This window comes from Rhinoraja longicauda, chromosome 30 (assembly GCF_053455715.1).
Source record: "Rhinoraja longicauda isolate Sanriku21f chromosome 30, sRhiLon1.1, whole genome shotgun sequence".
Lineage (NCBI taxonomy): Eukaryota > Metazoa > Chordata > Chondrichthyes > Rajiformes > Arhynchobatidae > Rhinoraja > Rhinoraja longicauda.
The window spans coordinates 7,967,852-7,987,141 of NC_135982.1; the positions used below are offsets into that span (position 1 = coordinate 7,967,852).

General features: G+C 48.8%; 1 protein-coding gene across 5 annotated transcripts in view; it reads left to right on the forward strand.

Moving 5' to 3' along the window:
* Window positions 1-19,290, forward strand: part of slc2a5 (solute carrier family 2 member 5) — a 50,386-nt gene that overhangs the window by 21,276 nt on the left and 9,820 nt on the right. For all 5 annotated transcript variants that reach the window (XM_078425087.1, XM_078425090.1, XM_078425091.1 and 2 more), the window contains 8 exons: window positions 1,422-1,582; window positions 6,224-6,348; window positions 9,287-9,439; window positions 9,523-9,648; window positions 11,016-11,203; window positions 13,007-13,117; window positions 13,233-13,334; window positions 19,045-19,120. In XM_078425087.1, the coding sequence (XP_078281213.1) occupies window positions 1,422-1,582; window positions 6,224-6,348; window positions 9,287-9,439; window positions 9,523-9,648; window positions 11,016-11,203; window positions 13,007-13,117; window positions 13,233-13,334; window positions 19,045-19,120 (1,042 nt within the window). The remainder of the gene's footprint in view (window positions 1-1,421; window positions 1,583-6,223; window positions 6,349-9,286; window positions 9,440-9,522; window positions 9,649-11,015; window positions 11,204-13,006; window positions 13,118-13,232; window positions 13,335-19,044; window positions 19,121-19,290) is intronic.

The following is a 19,290-nucleotide window of genomic DNA, read 5'->3' on the forward strand; positions in this document are numbered from 1 at the left end:
CCACTGTGCCACCCCATGCGCCAATGTGTTGCCCATTACCACCCCTCCTCCTCCCATCTGTGTAACACTGTTCCCAGGTGAAGCAACTATCTGCCCCTACGTGTTCTAATTTGCACTCAGTGCTCACAGTGTGGCCTTCTCGACACCAGGGAAACCAAACATCGATGGGGGAATCACTCTTCTACACACCCCCATTTAATTGCAAAAGTGACCCTGAGTTTTCAGTGGCCTATCACTGTAATACTGCATCCCGACATTGACTGACCTCTAACACTGTTTCACAAGAGTCCATCAAATTCTCAATGAACAACACTTCATTTTTCCATTGGCTCATTAGCCCTTCTCCAAACTTCAATTAGTTCAGACAACGAGCAGTCCCGGTCTTCTGCCTCCCATTTCCAGCATCCAGATTTTTTCCCTGTCTCTTCCTCTTGTATTTCGGATCTTCCCGATCTTTTCCAGAGTAAATACTTTGATCCGTTGATGAGGTACTCATTAAAGTCCATGCCCATCTCCCGTGTTTCGTTGAGTTTGGAGATACAGTGCGGAAACAGGCCCTTCGGCCCACTGAGTCCATGCTGACCAGCGATGACCCCGCTCATTAACAATATCTTACACACACTAGTAGCAGTAGAGCTACTGCTACTGGGTTCAATCCTCACTAAGTTGCTCGTCTGTACAGAGACCACATTGGTTTTCTCCGGGTGCTTCGACTTCCTCCCACATCCCAAAGACATCTGGGTTTGTCGGTTTATTGGCTTCTGTAAATTTTTCCTAGTGTAGGTGGGATAGAACTAGTGTAGGGGACCGCTAGTCGGCGCAGACCCGGTGGGCCGAAGGGCCTGTTTCCATGCTGCATCTCTAAATTAAAGCGGGGATCTTATTAGATAGTAGAGGAGTCTTCTCCTATGTGTAGGAAGGAACTGCAGATGCTGGTTAAAACCGAAGGTAGACAAAAAATGCTGGAGTAACTCAGCGGGTCAGGCAGCATCTCTGGAGAGAAGGAATGGGTGACGTTTCGGTCGAGAATATCAGGTCTGAAGATGCATTGTGGCTTCTTTGAGAAGTCACATCACATGAAATTAGACCTTAATATAGAATAAAGCCCTGGGGAGTGCATTCTGAAGAAGAATGTATTTCTGGTCTGGAGAAGGGTCTCGACCCGAAACGCCACCCATGATGCTGCCTGTCCCGCTGAATTTCTTCTCCTCATTTATTTTGTTGATCAAAGACGACGAGGTGTGATCTTCTGATCAGGATGATGCCTCCAGTTCCTGTGTAACCTCAAACACTACTTTCAGTACATGAACATTTCAGCAGCCATAGAACCAAGGGCCAAGGGCCACAACTCAATCAGCGGTTGCACTGACGTTGAGTAGCCTGAATGCTTTGTGTACCATGACCCATGTTTTGTCTTACAGCACATGCAGCAATTTTACAACACGTCTCACTTCGAACGGAAGGGGAAGTACATCGACAGTGAGTTCCTGACTGTGCTGTGGTCTCTCACTGTCTCCATGTATCCGCTTGGAGGATTCTTTGGGTCCCTAATGGTTGCCCCATTAGTGAATAAGTTGGGCAGGTGAGCAACTTATAATCAGCTGATCAAGGGCGCAGCGGTAGAGTTGCTGCCTTACAGCGCCAGAGACCCGGGTTCGATCCTAACTACGGGTGCTGTCTGTACGGAGTTTGTACATTCTCCATATTACCGTGTGAGCTTTCTCTGGGTGCTCCGGTTTCTTCCCACACTCCTCTACAGGTTTATAAGTTAACTAGACCAAGTGGACCCGTTGGGCCCAAACCACTCCTGCATTGGTGCAGCACCCTCTCCTCCCCCCCCCCCCTCCCCTTCCCCTCTCCCCTTATCCCCTCACCCCCTCCCACCCTCCCACCCTCCCTTCCCCCCTCTCCCCCTCCCCCTCTCCCCTTCCCCCCTTCCACTTCCCCCCTTCCCCCCACTCCACCCACCTCAACCCCCCTTATCCTCCTTCCTCCCAACTCCCCCCTCCCTCCACCCCCCTCCCTCCACCCCCCTCCCTCCCTAGGAGATAGATTTAAAATTTTAAATGCGAATAACTTTTAAAATATAACACCGATTTCAATGAAACTTCTTCCATTAGCACCAAAGGGACGACGGTGAGTAAGGTGAGCCTAAAATTGTTGCGCTATCATGTACCGTTTTTGCTGTAGTTCAGGAACAAACAAACAAACAAACAAACAAGTGTTTTAGTATATAGATTGGTTTGGTGTATGTGTAAAATTGTCCCTAGTGTGTGTAGGATAGCGTGAATGTGCAGGGATCACTGCTCAGTGCGGACTCGGTGGTCTGAAGGGCCTGTTTCCGCGCTGTATCTCTAAACTAAACTAAACTAAACAAAGGCGTGCAGGTTTGCTGGTTAATTGGCTTTGGTGAAACTGTAGATTGTCCCTAGTGTGTAAGATAGTGTTAGTGATTGCTGGTTGGCGTGGACTCGGTGAGCCGAAGGGCCTGTTTCCGCGCTGTATCTCACATCTAAAATCTAAAAGAAGGGCTGAAACCCGGAGCATCTGTAAGCATTCGTCTGGCTGAGAGCTTTAGCTGAAGCCACGAGCTGCAGTAAGCCTTAGCTGTGCCCTGAATAATACCATGTTCAACTTTAACAAGTGCATAGGATGGTGCTAGTGTACAGGATGATCACTGGTCGCCGCGGACCCGGTGGGCCGATGGGCCTGTTGCCACACTGTATCTAACGTGGTCTGACTCTCCTGTGTCCTACTGCTCCCCCCCTCCTACAGGGAACCTCAGTAGTGATGGGTCTTCCCCATCCCCCTCTTTTATCTAGGTTACCCCAACCACACCCCACCCATCTATATACTAAAACTCTCGTTTGTTATCTTGTTTGTGACTGAACTTCAGCCAAAACGGTACACGATAGCGTGACAATTTTAGGCCCACCTTACTCGCCATTGTCACTTTAGTGATAATGCAAGTAGTTTTATTGAAATCGGTGTTATACTTTTAAAGTTATTCACATTTTTAACTTTAAAAGGAGGGGAGGGGAGGGGGGAAGGGGGGAGTGGGGGAGAGGGGAGGGGGGGTTGAGGAGAGAGGGGAGGTGGGGGGAGGACAGGGTGCTGCACCAATGCAGGAGAGGTTTGGGCCCAATGGATCCACTTGGTCTAGTACAAAATAAAATCAGAAATGGCCTGTGAGATTATGTCCTGTTGCCAAGTTACTCCAGCTTTTCGTGTCTATTTTCTCTAAAGTCTAAAGTATATGTGTACCCCTGGGCTACATGCACCATTTTTTAATGCATTATGTATAATTGAACAGCAGTGGAAAATCAATCACTGCACTGAGTTGGCATCTCAGCACATACAGCATAAAACTGAATCGAAATGAAATGGATAAATGGAAAGGCGATGTGGTGACCGCTAATCGTTTTGCAGTTATGTCAAACAAATGCTCCAGTTTTATCACTGTTTAATACAATCAAAGCCAGGAAAATATTGGTACTGGCATTGATTTGTTGCCGCGATAATATCCTAGCTTTGTTCGTAAGGTTTAAAGGAGATTTTTAAATGTCACAAAGTTTTAAGGAGATGATCGGGGCAAATCTTTTAAACAGAGAGTGATGGGTGCCTGGGACGCACTTCTCGGGCAGTTGCTGGAGGCAGATACGATAGTGGGATTTAAGAAGCTTTCAGATAGTCGCATGGAAATCCAGGCAATGGAAAGATATGGATCATGTGCAGGCAGATAAGAGTTGGACTTGGTAACAAGATTAGAGATCAGTTTAACTTGGCCTTATGTTTGACATGGGCATAAGGTCATAAGTGAGAGGAGTGGAGTAGAATTAGGTCATTCGGCCCATCAAGTCTACTCCGCCATTCATCACGGCTGATCTATCTCTCCTTCCTGAACCCATTTTCCTGCCTTCTCCCCATAACCCCTGACACCTGTATCTACCTCTGCCTTAAAAATATCCACTGAGTCCACTTAGTTTGTACGACACACAGTGCCAGTAACTGGGGTTTTATTTGACGGAACTGCAAGGTGCATTGCGGCTTGTGGAGAGGGCACATCACAGTCAATTAGACCTTAATATAAAATGAAGCCCTGGCGAGTGGATTCTTTACCTGAACAATTGGTGGCAAGTCCGCCGTGTGAATCCATGGTTTATGCTCCATTGTACAGGAGGACGAGGTTCTTCCGCACTTTGCAAGGGGAAGAGTTCTTCCATCGCCCCAATTTATTCTAGAGATATGGCATGAAAAAATGCTCTTCGGCCCACTATGTCCACGCCGACCATCGATCACCTGCTCACGCTAGTTCTATGTTACCCTACGGTCTCAACCACTCCCTACACATTAGGGGGCAGTTTGCAGAGGCCATTTAACCTACAAAACCCACACGTCTTTGAGATGTGGAAGGAAACTGGAGCGACCAGAGGAAACTCACGCAGTCACAGAGTGAGCATGCAAACACTTCCTTCCACATCCATGATGAGATGGTGAAGGTGTGGAATTCTCTGCCTCAGAAGGCAGTGGAGGCCAGTTCGTTGGATGCTTTCAAGAGAGAGCTGGATAGAGCTCTTAAGGATAGCGGAGTGAGGGGGTATGGGGAGAAGGCAGGAACGGGGTACTGATTGAGAGTGATCAGCCATGATCGCATTGAATGGCGGGGCTGGCTCGAAGGGCTGAATGGCCTACTCCTGGACCTATTGTCTATTGTCTATTGTCTATTGAGATCCTTCCACATCAATGAGATCCTGCCTCATCCTTCTAAACCTCAGCGAGTTCAGGCCCAGAACCATCAGACGCTACGCTCTTCATCCATCACCCCAATCACCCCCAAGATCATTCTCGTAAACCTTCTCTGGACCCTCTCCAGCGCCAGCGAATGCTTCCTCAGACATGAGGCCCAAAAACCGTTCACAATACTCCACAGGCAGTCAGACCAGAACCTTATAAAGCCTCAGCATTACATCCTTGTTTTATATATTCAAATCCTCTCGAAATGAAAGCTAACATTCATTTGCCTTCCTTACTGCAGACTCAAACTGCACATTACACCTTTCTGGGGATCCTGTACTTGGACTCCCAAATCCCTTTAGCATCTCCAATTTTTGAATCCTCTCCCTATTTTCATTTAGAAAATAGTCCACACCTTTATTCTTTCTACCTGAGGGTCTTTGGGATGTGGGAGGAAACCGGAGCACCTGGAGGAAACCCGCACGGTCACGGGGAGAACGTACAAACGCCACACAGACAGCACCCGAAGTTGGGATCGAACCTGGGTCTCTGGCGCTGTGAGGCAGTGTCTCTACCAACTGCCCCACCGGGTCGCCCAAGTTGGGCAAAAGATGTCCGCTTATAAAAATAACGTGTTCTTTTGTAATATTATCTTGCACTATTAATGTAAGTGTGGGGCGGGGGGAAACCTTTCTTTTATTAGGTCTCTTCCCCGGGGCGCAGCTCGCCCGCGGGGCCTTCCATCGCCCGGCGCGGCTCGGCTGCGGGACTTAACATCGCCGGCGCGGCTCGGCCGCGGGACGTTTCAGTGCCCGGTGCGGCTCGGCCACTGGACTTAACATCGCCCGGTGCGGCCGCGGGACGTTTCAGTGCCCGGCGCGGCTTGGCCGCTGGACTTAACATCGCCAGCGCGGCTCAGCCGCTGGACTTAACATCGCCCGGTGCGGCTCGGCCGCGGGACGTTTCAGTGCCCGGCGCGGCTTGGCCGCTGGACTTAACATCGCCAGCGCGGCTCGGCCGCGGGACGTTTCAGTGCCCGGCGCGGCTTGGCCGCTGGACTTAACATCGCCAGCGCGGCTCGGCCGCGGGACGTTTCAGTGCCCGGTGCGGCTCGGCCGCTGGACTTAACATCGCCCGGTGTGGCCGCGGGATGTTTCCGTGCCCGGGGCGGCTCGGCCGAGGGGCCTTCCATCCCCTTGCGGGGGCTGTGCGTGTCGGTTGCCTCGGTAGGGGTCGAGCTGCCTGTCCGTGTGTGCGGGGGGAAGAGAGGGAAAGTTTTGTTGCCTCCATCACAGTGAGGGGGTGTTTGGAGTCACTGTGATGGATGTTTGTGTTGAGGTCGGGTGTCCTGTGTTCTTTTCTTTTTTTGCTGTGTCTTGTGACTGCTGAAATTTTGTTCGGTATTTATACCGAATGACAATAAAGTGTTGTTATGTTATGTTATGTTATGTTAAATTTAAATCCATTGTCTTTTGCTTTTGCCTTTCAGAAAGGGCACTTTGTTGTTGAACAATATATTTTCTATTGTCCCAGCGATAATGATGGGATCAAGCAAAGGAGCCAAATCATTTGAAATTATAATTTTTGCGAGAATCATTATTGGAATATGTGCTGGTATGTATTGCACCCTCTCACCCACCCCACCTGCTCCCCTTCGGCAGATCCCCCCTTCCCAGTTCTCCGACCAGTCTCACTGTCTCCGACTACATTTTGTCTCTGTTTGCTTTGTCGTTACCTTCTCCCAGCTAACAATGATCAATTCTATATTTTCCTTGATCCTCATTCCCTTTGTCCCATTTTCCCACCTTACACCTCCTTTTCTTTGTATCTCTCACCTGCCTTGACATCAGACTGAAGAAGGGTGGGGACCCGAAACGTCACCCATTCCTTCTCTCCAGAGATGCTGCCTGTCCCGCTGAGTTACTCCAGCATTCTGTGTCTTATCAGGTGGAGATTGTTGGCTGTTCATTGCTCCTTAAGACAGGGAGTGCAGTGCGGCTTTGATTCTGCGATATTAGTTGTTCAGCACATTGCAAACAAACTGATCACTGTGAAGCCCACGCTCCTGTAAATCATTTCAATGTGTGAATGAGAGGTATCAGCTGAGAGGGGAAAGATTTAATACAAACCTGAGGGGCGGAACGATGGCGCAGCGGTAGAGTTGCTGTTTAACAGCACCCGAGACCCGGGTTTGATCCTGATTACGGGTGGTGCCTGTATGGAATTTGCACCTTCTCCCCGTGACCCTGTGGGTTTTCTCCAGGCTCCCCGGTTTCCCCCCACAATCCAAAGGCGTACAGGTTTGTAGGTTGAAGGAACTGCGGATGCTGGTTTAAACCAAAGATAGACACTAAAGAAGTTGGAAGAACAGTCTCGACCTGAAACGTCACCCATTCCTTCTCTCCAGAGATGCTGCCTGGCCTGCTGAGTTTCTCCAGCATGTTGTGTCTATCACAGGTTTGTAGGTTAATTAGCTTCTGTCTATTGTCCCTAGTGTGTAGGTTGCAAAACTGGGATAACAGAAAACCAGCTTACACAGGTCGGCTTGGTCTAGGTGGTCCAAAGGGCCTGTTTCCACACTGTATTTCTAAACTAAATTAAACTGATCTGAAAGGCAATCATTCCACACAGAGAGAGGCGGATATATGAAACGAGTCGCCAGAGGAGGACGCCATTAGCTGCCACATGAACCTGGAGCTGGTGCTAGTCAGGGAACTATCTACCGTTTTCATTTCCTGAATTACCAATCTATCTGTGTAGGAAGGAACTGCAGATGCTGGTTTACACCGAAGATGGACACAAAATACTGGAGTAACTCAGCGGGTCAGGCAACATCTCTGGAGAAAAGGAATAGATGACATTTCGGGTCGAGACTTCTCCAGTCTGAAGAAGGGTCTCGACCCGAAACGTCACCTGTCTGTTTTCTCCAGAGATGCTGCCTGACCCGCTGAGTTACTCCAGCATTTTGTGTTTATCTTGAGGTTTGTAGATTAATTGGCTTCGGTAAAATAGTCCCCAGTGTGTAGGATAGAGCTAGTGTACCGGGATTGCTGGTCGGCGCGGACTCGGTGGGCCGAAGGGCTTGTTTTCTGCACAGCATCTCTAAAAGATCTAATGCTGATGTTTCCAGCATCCTGTCCATTGAACGGTGAGGCTGGCAAACGCTGTGTGCAAGTCTTTGCTGCCCTTTAACTGGTCTCCCTGGGGATTTCAGCACCAGGCACTCCTACGTCTTTTGTCTATTCGACAAAGGGCATGGATCGCATGAAGAATTCTAATTTTTGGCTGTAATGCAGGAAATTACATTGCGTGATCGATGATGTGATGTGATCAGTACACGTCTGGTGCCGGGGAAATGTTAGCCTTGCTGAAGTCAATTGTGTACGGAAGTGCTCAGGCTAATAGTTCATAATCTTCCTGGAAATTATCACTGGAGCAATCCACCTCGGGTAAATCTCCATGTGCAGGAAGGAACTGCAGGTGTTGGTTTACACCGAAGAGAGACACAAAAACCTGGAGGAACTCAGCGGGTCGGCTAGCATCTCTGGAGAAAAGGAGTCGTTGACGTTTCGGTGCCAAGACCTTTCTTCGGACAAAAAGACAGGAAGAGGGAAACAAGATTCATGAAAAGGTTCCGAAACAAGATCCTAAAGAAGAAGACACAAAGTGCTGGAGGAAGTCAGCAGTCAGGCGGCATCTCTGGAGAACATGGATAGGAGATGTTTTGGGTCAGGACCCTTCTTCAGACTGGGTGTGAAGAAGTGAGGGGAAGTGGAGAGAGGGTGAGGGTGGAGCAGATTGTCTCGGTTCTGGGAAACAAATAAATGTGCAAGAAGCTGTCTTCTTTGTGTATTGCTCAGGGTTTCCGGCATCTGCAGTTCATTGTGTCTCCATCTGATAATCCTGGAGTTGCAGAGTTTTTGCCTGTGATCAAGGGGGGAACATCCACTCCCTCTTAGAACTGGGGAATAAGTTAACTCTGAGCGCAAGGCATCATGAATGTCGCGAACTGTGTGCTTGGTGCAAATTGACTATAGTAATAATAGTTAGTGTATTTGTCATTCCACTCCTTACAGATCATGCAACGAATGGGACCAAACAGAGTGCCACCCGGGGGCCATAGTGCAATACAGATGCAAACCATATACACAGGGGATGACAGTGCAGTACAATACAATACAGTACAATACAATTAGACAGTGCAATACAACACAATACATATAGACAGGGGATAAAAGCATGTAAACGGTAAAAGGTAAAGCATTTAACCTAGAGTTTAAAGCATGTAAACGCTGAATTTAAAACCATCAATGAGAACAGGTAAATTATTGATTGCACATTAAATGAGATTATAAAGTGGAGAGTGCTAGGTGAAGTGCTAACGCCCCCCCCCACCCCCCCCCCCACCTCCCCCCCACCCTCCCCACCCCCCCCCCCACCCCCCCCACCCCCCCCGCCCCCCCACCTCCGAGTCAGGTGGGGCAGTTCGGTAGACGAGCAGCCTGAGGGAAAAAGCTGTTCCTGAACTATTGTCCCTGCTTTATCATTCCAGGACTCTCATCCAATGTGGTCCCGATGTACGTGGGTGAGATCTCACCGAAGAACCTTCGAGGTGCCCTTGGAGTCATCCCCCAGCTCTTCATTACAATCGGAATCCTGATCGCTCAGTTACTCGGCCTGAGAAAAGCTCTTGCGAATGACAAAGGTACTCCTCTCCAGTTCATGTGCCGCCGATGACAGGCCGAGTGGACAAAAGGCCCCCATTTTACCTCTTGTTGTTCATTTCAGGTTGGCCATTGCTCCTGGCACTGACGGGGATCCCAGCCGTGTTGGAGCTGATCCTCTTGCCCCTCTTCCCCGAAAGTCCCAGATACACGTTGATCCAAAGAGGTGACGAAGAGGGAGCAAAAGCAGGTAACTGCACTGAAGTAGAGCTCAAGTGGACAGAGTGGTCAAGAAGGCATATGCTTTGCTCACCTTCACTGGTCAGCGCATTGGGTATGAGAGTCAGGAGGTCATGTTGCAGCTTTATATTAATTTGGAGTATTGTGTAAAGTCGGGGGAAGCAGTGGTGCAGCGATAGAGTTGCTGCCTTCCTGTGCCAGAGACCCGGGTTCGATCCCGACTACAGATGCTGTCTGCATCGAGTTTGTACATTCTCCCTGTGACCACATGGGTTTTCTCTGGGTGCTTCTGTTTCAACCCATATTCCAAAGACAAGCGGGTCTGTAGATTTAATTGGCATCTATAAATTGTCCCTGGAGCGTAGGATAGAACCAGCGTAGGATAGAACCGTTGGTCGGCACGGACTAGGCGGAACGAAGGGCCCGTTTCCACCGTGCGTCTCTGAAGTAAACTAAACAGCTCTGGTTGGAAATTACAGAGAGAACGTGAAGACTTTGGAGAGGGTGTAGAAGTGGTTTATCAGAAGGCTGCCTGGATTAGAGGGCATTAGCTTTCAGGAGGGGTTGGACACACTTGGATTGTTTTCTTTACAATGCCAGAGGCTGGGGGGAGACTGACTGAAGTATATAAAGTGATGAGAAGCATACAGTAGATAGGGTAGACAGTCAGAGCCTTTCTCCCAAAGTGGAAATGTCAAAAACTAGAGGGCATAGGTTTAAGGTAAGAGGGGCAACTTGTAAAGGAGGTGTGCAGGACAAATCTTTTACACAGAGAGCCTACAACGCACTGCCAGGTGAGGCAGTTACAATAGTGGTGTTTAAGAGGCTTTTGGGTAGGCACATGTATACACAGGAAACGGAGGGATAAGGATCACATGCAGCTGGAGGAGAGTCGTTTAACCAGGTACGATGTGTGGCACAGATATTGTGGGCCGAATGGCCTGTCCATTGGCTATATGGTTCTATGCTTTAAGCTGTATGTGAGAGTCGTTTTTCCTACGTTATGACTTTGACTTTGGGAAAGGATTATTGTTGTGCAAAGTGTTTCGGAAGGAACTGCAGGTGCTGGTTTGCGCTGATGATAGACACAAAGTCCTGGAGTAACTCAGCGGGTCAGGCAGCATCTCTGGAGAGAATGAACGGGGAACCTTTCTTCTGAAGAAGGGTTCCGAACCGGAACTTCACCTGTCCCTTTTCTCCAGAGATGATGCCTGATCCGCTGAGTTGCTCCAGCACTTTGTGTCTATCCACCATTGTGCAACATCTGCCTGCACTGGAATACAGGTCATTCTCTCCTGACGCAAAATCCCAAACTATCATTGAAAATAATTAAAACCCATCATTAAATTAACAGAGATCCAATATTTTGTGTTGAAGCTTTAAGGCGTCTGAGAGGGTGGGATGATGTTGATGACGAAATTGAGGAAATGCACTTGGAGGATCAGTCGGAGAAAGCGGAGGGTCGTTTGTCTGTGATGAATCTGTGCTCATTCAAAGCACTGCGGTGGCAGCTGATTACAGTCATTGTGCTGAACATGGGACAACAGCTCTCCGGAGTCAATGCAGTAAGTGATGAAAACAATGCACTGGCCAACACGAGTAGCAGGTGGACGAATGGAGCTGCATTTATACATTCATAATTCCCATTTATTCCATGTATTTGCTCAGTACTCAGGGAGAGGGAGGTGCTGTACTTCGTGGTCCGGTACCTGTTGTACCTTTGTTGAGACTCTGGACGGACCACAAGTACACGTGTGTAAAAGGTTACAATGCTGGAGCTTAACTCCAGGCTGTTTATTCCGTGGCCACCTGGAACCAGAGTGGCCACCTAATCACATCATTACCTTATATACACATCACTACACAGGCAAACAAAGTAGTCCTTGTGATACAATAAAGTAGTCCCTACAATATCACAACAGGAGGGAGGTGCAGGGGGAGAGGGAGGTGCAGGGGGAGAGGGAGGTGCAGGGGGAGAGGGAGGTGCAGGGGGAGAGGGAGGGAGGTGCAGGGAGAAGGAGTGAGATGCAGGGAGAGGGGGGGAGGTGCAGGGGGAGAGGGAGGGAGGTGCAGGGGGAGAGGGAGGGAGGTGCAGGGGGAGAGGGAGGGAGGTGCAGGGGGAGAGGGAGGGAGGTGCAGGGAGAAGGAGTGAGATGCAGGGAGAGGGGGGGAGGTGCAGGGAGGGGGGAGAGTTGCAGGGAGAGGGAGGGAAGTGCAGGGAGAGGAAGGAAGGTTCAGGGAGGGGGAGAGGTGCAGGGAGAGGGAGGGAGGTGCAGGGAGAGGGAGGGTGATCCAGGGAGAGAGGGTGAGTTTCTGGGAGAGGAGGGAGATTACCTTGGGACATTCACCCCTTGACTAGGAAGCCTGCCACTTGCACAACACGCCTGTGAAATGACAAAAAGTGCTGGAGTAACTCAGCGGATCAGGCAGCATCTTTGGAGAAAAAAGATGGGTGAAGTGTCCTGTCCTGAAATGTTACCCGTCCTTTTTCTCCAGAGATACAGCCTGTCCCACTGAGTTACTCCCACTTTGTGGTCTATCATAGAACAGTACAGCGTAGGAACAGGCCTGTCAGCTGACAATGTCCATGACGAACATGATGCCAAGATGAATTAATCTCATTTGCCCGTACATGATCTGTATTTCTCCATTTCCTGCATATCCATGTGCCTATCTAAATGTCTCTTAAACACCACTATCGTATCTGTTGCCACCATCACCCCTGGCAGCACGTCCCATTAGGGGTGCCGACTATCTCACTCCCAAATAAGGGACAAGGTGACGTCACCGTCCCACGTGACCTCACCCAGCTAGCTCCCGCTCCACCAATGGCGGCCGCCCAGGCCGGGAGGCCGGTTGCTACACAACCTCCATTAGGCGGCGCCCAGGCCTCCGGACCTACAGGGTCCGGGCCTACAGGGTCCGGGCCTACAGGATCCAGGCCTACAGCGTCCGGGCCTAGAGCGCCCCCTGTGCCTAATATGAGACAAGGGCGGTCCCGTACGGGACAAACCAATTTAGCCCAAAATACGGGATGTCCCGTCTAATACGGGACAGTTGGCAACCTTACGTTCTATGCACCCACCACCCTCTGCTTAAAAAAACTTGCCTCGCGCATCTTCTTTAAACTTTGTTCCTCTCACCTTACAGTTATGTCCTCTAATCTTTGAGGCTGCGTGCTCTCGTAATAGATATGCGACATAATTATAAATTGAATCAAAATTTCAGAAAACTCAGAGATAGGAGCTCTAATGAGCTCTAATATTTAATAACAAAATAGCGCTGAAAATTACAGATCCCTGTCCTTAGGGGATTTTGTAATAGTGCTGAGAAACCTCATTCAGTGTATTCTCACTCTCTGTTTGCAGATATATTACTATGCAGACAACATATATCGCACAGCAGGGGTGTTGGAGAACGATATTCAGTACGTGACTGTTGCCACAGGAACTGTTAATGTGTTCATGACAGTCGCAGCAGTAAGTCATAACTGGGTTCTTCCTCATGATTGCTCTTTACCAGAGGTTAATACAGTTTAACATGCCTGTGTTGCAGTAACAGGGCTGAGCTCACACCTGCCATTATGTCCCACAGACTGCGATAATTGACAAGGTCGGGCGCAGGGTGCTTCTCCTGACTGGATTTGCTATTTGCTGCACGTTCTGCATGGTCTTAACAATGAGTCTGAACCTTCAGGTTTGTGTAAAGCCTTGTTCTCTGTAAATGGTGGCAAATTAATAAGATATACTCCATATTGCCAATAGGATCTTAAAGCACCCAATAACAAGTGGCTATTGACCTTGAAGTTATATAAGAAAATAACTGCAGATGCTGGTACAAATCGAAGGTATTTATTCACAAAACGCTGGAGTAACTCAGCAGGTCAGGCAGCATTTCGGGAGAGAAGGAATGGGCGACGTTTCGGGTCGAGACCCTTCTTCAGACTTATGTCAGGGAGTCCCAAGAAAGCAGATGTGGCTGTGGTAGCGACATCAGTCTGAAGAAGGGTCTCGACCCGAAACGTCACCCATTCCTTCTCTCCTGAGATGCTGCCTGACCCTGAAGTTATAGTACACAACTAGTTTGCTTCCATTTTAAAATGGTTTCCAAACATTTTTTTTTTTAGCAGACTAATAATACAGCATCATAACTCAATGGACAAAGGAATTTTATAAGCATGGGTGGAAATATTCTGTGCTTGGTTCACATCGCACACTTAAAGGTCGTCAACATTTTGCTCTTGATTCTGTACTTGTAATGATTATTACGACAAATCTACCAAAAGGTTTTCCTGCAATTGGGGAACTGGTGATCCGGCACCTCCTTTAATCCAGACTAAATTACAAAAGTGCACTTGAAATCCCTCCCCCCCCCCCCCCCCCCCCCAGATATTCCCCCGAAAATGTGGAGCCAATGCTGGGTGATGTCAATAGACAATAGGTGCAGGAGGAGGCCATTCGGCCCTTCGAGCCAGCACCGCCATTCAATGTGATCATGGCTGATCATTCTCAATCAGTACCCCGTTCCTGCCTTCTCCCCATACCCCCTGACTCCGCTATCTATCCTTAAGAGCTCTATCCAGCTCTCTCTTGAATGCATTCAGAGAATTGGCCTCCACTGCCTTCTGAGGCAGAAAATTCCACAGATTCACAACTCTCTGACTGAAAACGTTTTTCCTCATCTCCGTTCTAAATGGCCTACCCCTTATTCTTAAACTGTGGCCTCTTGTTCTGGACTCCCCCAACATTGGGAACATGTTTCCTGCCTCTAATGTGTCCAACCCCTTAATAATCTTATATGTTTCGATGAGATCCCCTCTCATCCTTCTAAATTCCAGTGTATACAAGCCTAGTCGCTCCAGTCTTTCAACATACGACAGTCCCGCCATTCCGGGAATTAACCTAGTAAACCTACGCTGCATGCCCTCAATAGCAAGAATATCCTTCCTCAAATGTGGAGACCAAAACTGCACACAGTACTCCAGGTGCGGTCTCACTAGGGCCCTGTACAGCTCTTTGCTCCTATATTCAACACTTCTCGTTATGAAGGCAAACATGCCATTGGCTTTCTTCACTGCCTGCTGTACCTGCATGCTTCCTTTCAGTGTCTGATGCACTAGGACACCCAGATCTCGTTGTACGTCCCCTTTTCCTAACTTGACACCATTTGCCCTCAACGGTTGGGTCTCTGGAACTCCAGCCTGGCCAGAGCCAGCAGATCCGTTCCCATGGCCGACTTCCGTGGCTGACTTTACGGACTAGTGTCTCAGCCCCTTGGTGGCTATTCTGGTACCATTGAATTCCTCTCGGAGGCCGAGACCTCTGTTGGTCTGGCAAAACAGATAATCCGGCAATGCTCTGAAACCAAGGGTGCCGGAAAATCGGTCGGTGGTGGACCTGCACTTCCTTTATAACAGCCCAAAGTTCCGATCACTTGCATTTTCGGCCCAACTCATCCATGCCAGCCAATAAACGTCATCCAAGCTAGTCCCACTTAACTGCACTTGGTCCAAATCTTTTCTATCCATGGACCTGTCCAAATGCCTTTTAAATGTTGCCATTTTACCTACCTCAACTACTTCCTCTGGCAGCTCGTTCCAAACACCCACCGCACGACGTGAACAGGTTACCTCTCAGGTTCCTATTAAATTATTCCCCCTCTCACGTAGTTGAATCAAATAACAAAATAACAACTGAATTAAATAACATGCAGGCAACTCTTCAATGTGCTGGAGTAATTCAGCAGGTCAGGCAGCATCTCTGGGGGACGTAGATAAATGACGTTTCAGGTTGGGACCCCTCTTCAACTGATTGTGGGGGGTGGGGGTGGGGTGAGAGAGCTGAACGAGAGGAGGGGCAGGACAAAGTCTGGCAGGTTATCGGTTGATACGAGTGAAAGGGGAAGATGGTTGGACAAAGGCTCGAAATGAAAAGACAGAAGGTGTGAGACAAGAATTTGAAAAGTTACAAATTGTCAAGTTAGAGGATGGAATATAGATGGAAGGGGAGGAGGAGGGGAGGAGTAGATGCGAGCCCGTGTGGGGCACGGGGGAGGGGGAGATGGAGAAATGTTGGGGAAGAAGGGCGAGGGGGAGAGTTTTGTAGATACCTGAAAGTGGAGAATCCAATGTTCATAACGTTGGGTTGTAGGCTAACCAAGTGGAATATGAGGTGCTGTTTTCTAGTTTGTGTATGGCCTCACTCTAGCTATGGAGGAGGCCCAGGACACACAGGTCAGTGTGGGAATGGGCAGAGGAGGTAAAATGGTTGGCAACCGGGAAATCCAGTAGGCCTTGATGGACCAAACGCAAGTGTTTGGTGAAACTGTTGGTTGGCTAATAGCAAAACAATGCTGAGAAACCTCACCCTGGTGATAGGATTGCTGCATTTAAGATTCCATTCTCAGGTGTGCTCGGCTGTTTGTTCATTTAATTGTAAAGCAAAAAAGTGCCAGAAATCTAATTTAAAAACGGAAGATTTAGTTTAGACATACAGAGTGGAAACAGGCCCTTTCCCCCCGAAGGCCACGCCGGCCAACGATCCCCGTACACTAGCACTATCCAGGGACAGTTTTACAATTTTACCGACGCCGACTAACCTATAAACCTGTACATCTTTGGAATGTGGGAGGAAACCAGAGCAACCGGAGAAAACCCACGCAGTCACAGGGAGAACGTACAAACTTCATACAGTAGTCAGGATCGAACCCGGGTCTCTGGTGGTGTAAGGCAGCAACTCTACCGCTGCGCCACCGTGCCGCCAAGATCGTCTAGATACTCAGCAGCTCAGGCAACATCTGTGGAAGAGTTAATACAACATCGACCAAGAACATTCCCTTTGTTTCTCTTTTCACAAAAGGGTGGCACATTTGGTAGAGCAGCTGTCTCAAAGCGCCAGAGACCCTGGTTTGTTCCGGACCTCCGGTGCTGTCTGTGTGGAGTTTGCATGTTCTCCCTGTGATTGCATGGGTTTCCTCCGGTTTCCTCCCACATCCTAAGGACGAGCGGCTTAATTGGCCTCTTTAAAATAGTCTCTGATGAGCAGAGAGAGGATGAGAAGGTGGGATTATATAAGAACTAGTGTGACCAGGTCACAGTGTGATGGTCGTCGTGGACTCAGTGGGCTGAAGTGTCTGTTTCCACACTGTATCTCTGAACTAAGTAGCTAAACTAAACTAATTCCAGGGACACCAGAGCAATCCTGATACAGGGCATCCAATTTGCACTGGGCCTAACTCTGGCAATGGAGGAGACCCAGGACAGAATGGTCAGATTGGGAATGGGAGGGGGAGTTGAAGTGCTGAGCCATCGGGAAATCAGGGTGGTTATCATGGACGGACTGAACGGAGGTGTTCAGCCAAACGATCGCCGAGCCTGCACTTGGTCTTGCCGATGTAGAGAAGTTGTCACCTGGAACAGCGGATACAGTAGATAAGGTTGGAGGAGGTGCAGGTGAACCTCTGCCTCACCTGGAAAGACTGTTTGGGTCCTTGGATGGAGTTGAGGGGGGAGGTAAAGGGACAGGTGTTGCACCTCCTGTGGTTGCAGGGGAAAGTACCTGGGGAGGGGGTGGTTTGGGTGGGAAGGGACGAGTGGACCAGGGAGTTACGGAGGGAACGGTCTCTGCGGAAAGCAGAAAGGGGAGGGGATGGGAAGATGTGGCCAGTAGTGGGTTCCCGTTGGTGGTGGAAATGTTGGGGGATAATATGTTGAATGCGACAGCTGATGGGGTGGAAGGTGAGGACAAGGGGGACTTTTTCCTTGTTACGAATAGGGGGAGGGGGAGCAAGAGCGGAGCTGCGGGATATTGAGGAAACCCTAGTGAGAGCCTCATCTATAATAGAAGAGGGGAACCCCCGTTTCCTAAAGAATGAGGACATCTCCGATGTCCTTGTATGGAACACCTCATCTTGGGCGCAGATGCGGCGTAGACGGAGGAATTGGAAGTAGGGGATAGAGTTTTTACAGCAAACAGGGTGGGAAGAAGTGTAGTCAAGATAGCTATGGGAGTTAGTAGGTTTGTAGTAGATGTCGGTCACTAGTCTGTCTCCTGTGATGGAGAGGGTGAGATCCAGAAACGATAGGGAGATGTCGGAGATAGTCCAAGTAAATTTAAGAGCAGGATGGAAATTAATGGTGAAATTGATGAAGTCAGTGAGTTCTGCATGGGTGCAGGAGGTAGCACCAATGCAGTCGTCAATGTAGCAGAGGTAGAGTTCGGGGATGGGGCCAGAGTACGCCTTGGATTTGGAGGAAGTGGGAGGAGTCGAAGAAGAAGTTGTTGAGGGTAAGGACCAGCTCTGGCAGATGGAAATTGGCTGGTTCTGCGGTTAAGCAAGAAACGGAGGGCTTTCAGTCCCTCTTGGTGGGGGATGGAGGTGCAGAGTGAAGGCTTGTTTACCTTCACTTTGGAATAGTTTTAAAGCAGCGATCCAATAGTATCAGCATTTGTCTGCTAACGGCAACCCAAACAGTAACCCTACGACCAACTCCCTGGGCTTTTCCTTGCACGATACATTATTCCCTTTATTTTGTACCTGCACACTGTGGACGGCTTGCTTGTAATCATATATTGTCTTTTCATTGACTGGGCAGCACGCAACAAAAAAAGCTTTTCGCTGTACCTCGGTACAAGTGACAATAATAAGCTAACAAACTAAACTCCAAGTGAGTTCCCCGAGTCTGGTAAATCTGCCTCAGACCACGGTAGATACGAGTCTGGGTTTCCCCGATGGTTTGCACCGGACGCAACATCCCAGCTGCGATTTATGAAGAGATATTCGGCGATTTATGAAGAGGGCAGAACTTTAAGGTCAGAGTGGGGCGGGGGGGGGGGGGGGGGGTTCTTGACACAGAGAGTGTTGTAGTGGTGGAAGGTGCTGCCAGGGCTGGTGGTGGAAAAAGAAGATTTTTGATGCTGTGCATCAGTGACTTGGAAAGTATTTTGAAGAGAAATGGGTTGGACACGTTAGAGGCAGGAAACATGTTCCCAATGTTGGGGAGAGTCCAGAACAAGGGGCCACACAGTTTAAGAATAAGGGGTAGGTCATTTAGAACTGAGATGAGGAAAAACCTTTTCAGTCAGAGAGTTGTGAATCTGTGGAATTCTCTGCCTCAGAAGGCAGTGGAGGCCAATTCTCTGAATGCATTCAAGCGAGAGCTAGATAGAGCTCTTAAGAATAGCGGAGTCAGGGGGTATGGGGAGAAGGCAGGAACAGGGTACCGATTGAGAATGATCAGCCATGACCACATTGAATGGCGGTGCTGGCTCGAAGGGCCGAATGGCCTACTCCTGCACCTATTGTCTATTGTCTATATTAACTGCTAAAATACATTGGATGCAAGAACACAATAACAATGCATTAGTATTAACAATGATTTAATGGAATAAATATGTTCTCTCCTTAGGCCGTGGCGAGCGACATGTCTTATCTAAGCATAATTTCTATATTCGTTTATGTTATTGGGCATGCAATTGGACCCAGTAAGTACACAAACCATCCAGTTATTTGCTCAGTTTTATTTAACACATGTGCCTTTTTATTAAACCATTGGTGCAGTTACAGATCGTGAAAATGTACCTTTCTTACCCAGTCTGGCATAGACTCCAGGCCCGGGAGAAAGTAATTTACATTTCTTACAGTATGTTTCTCT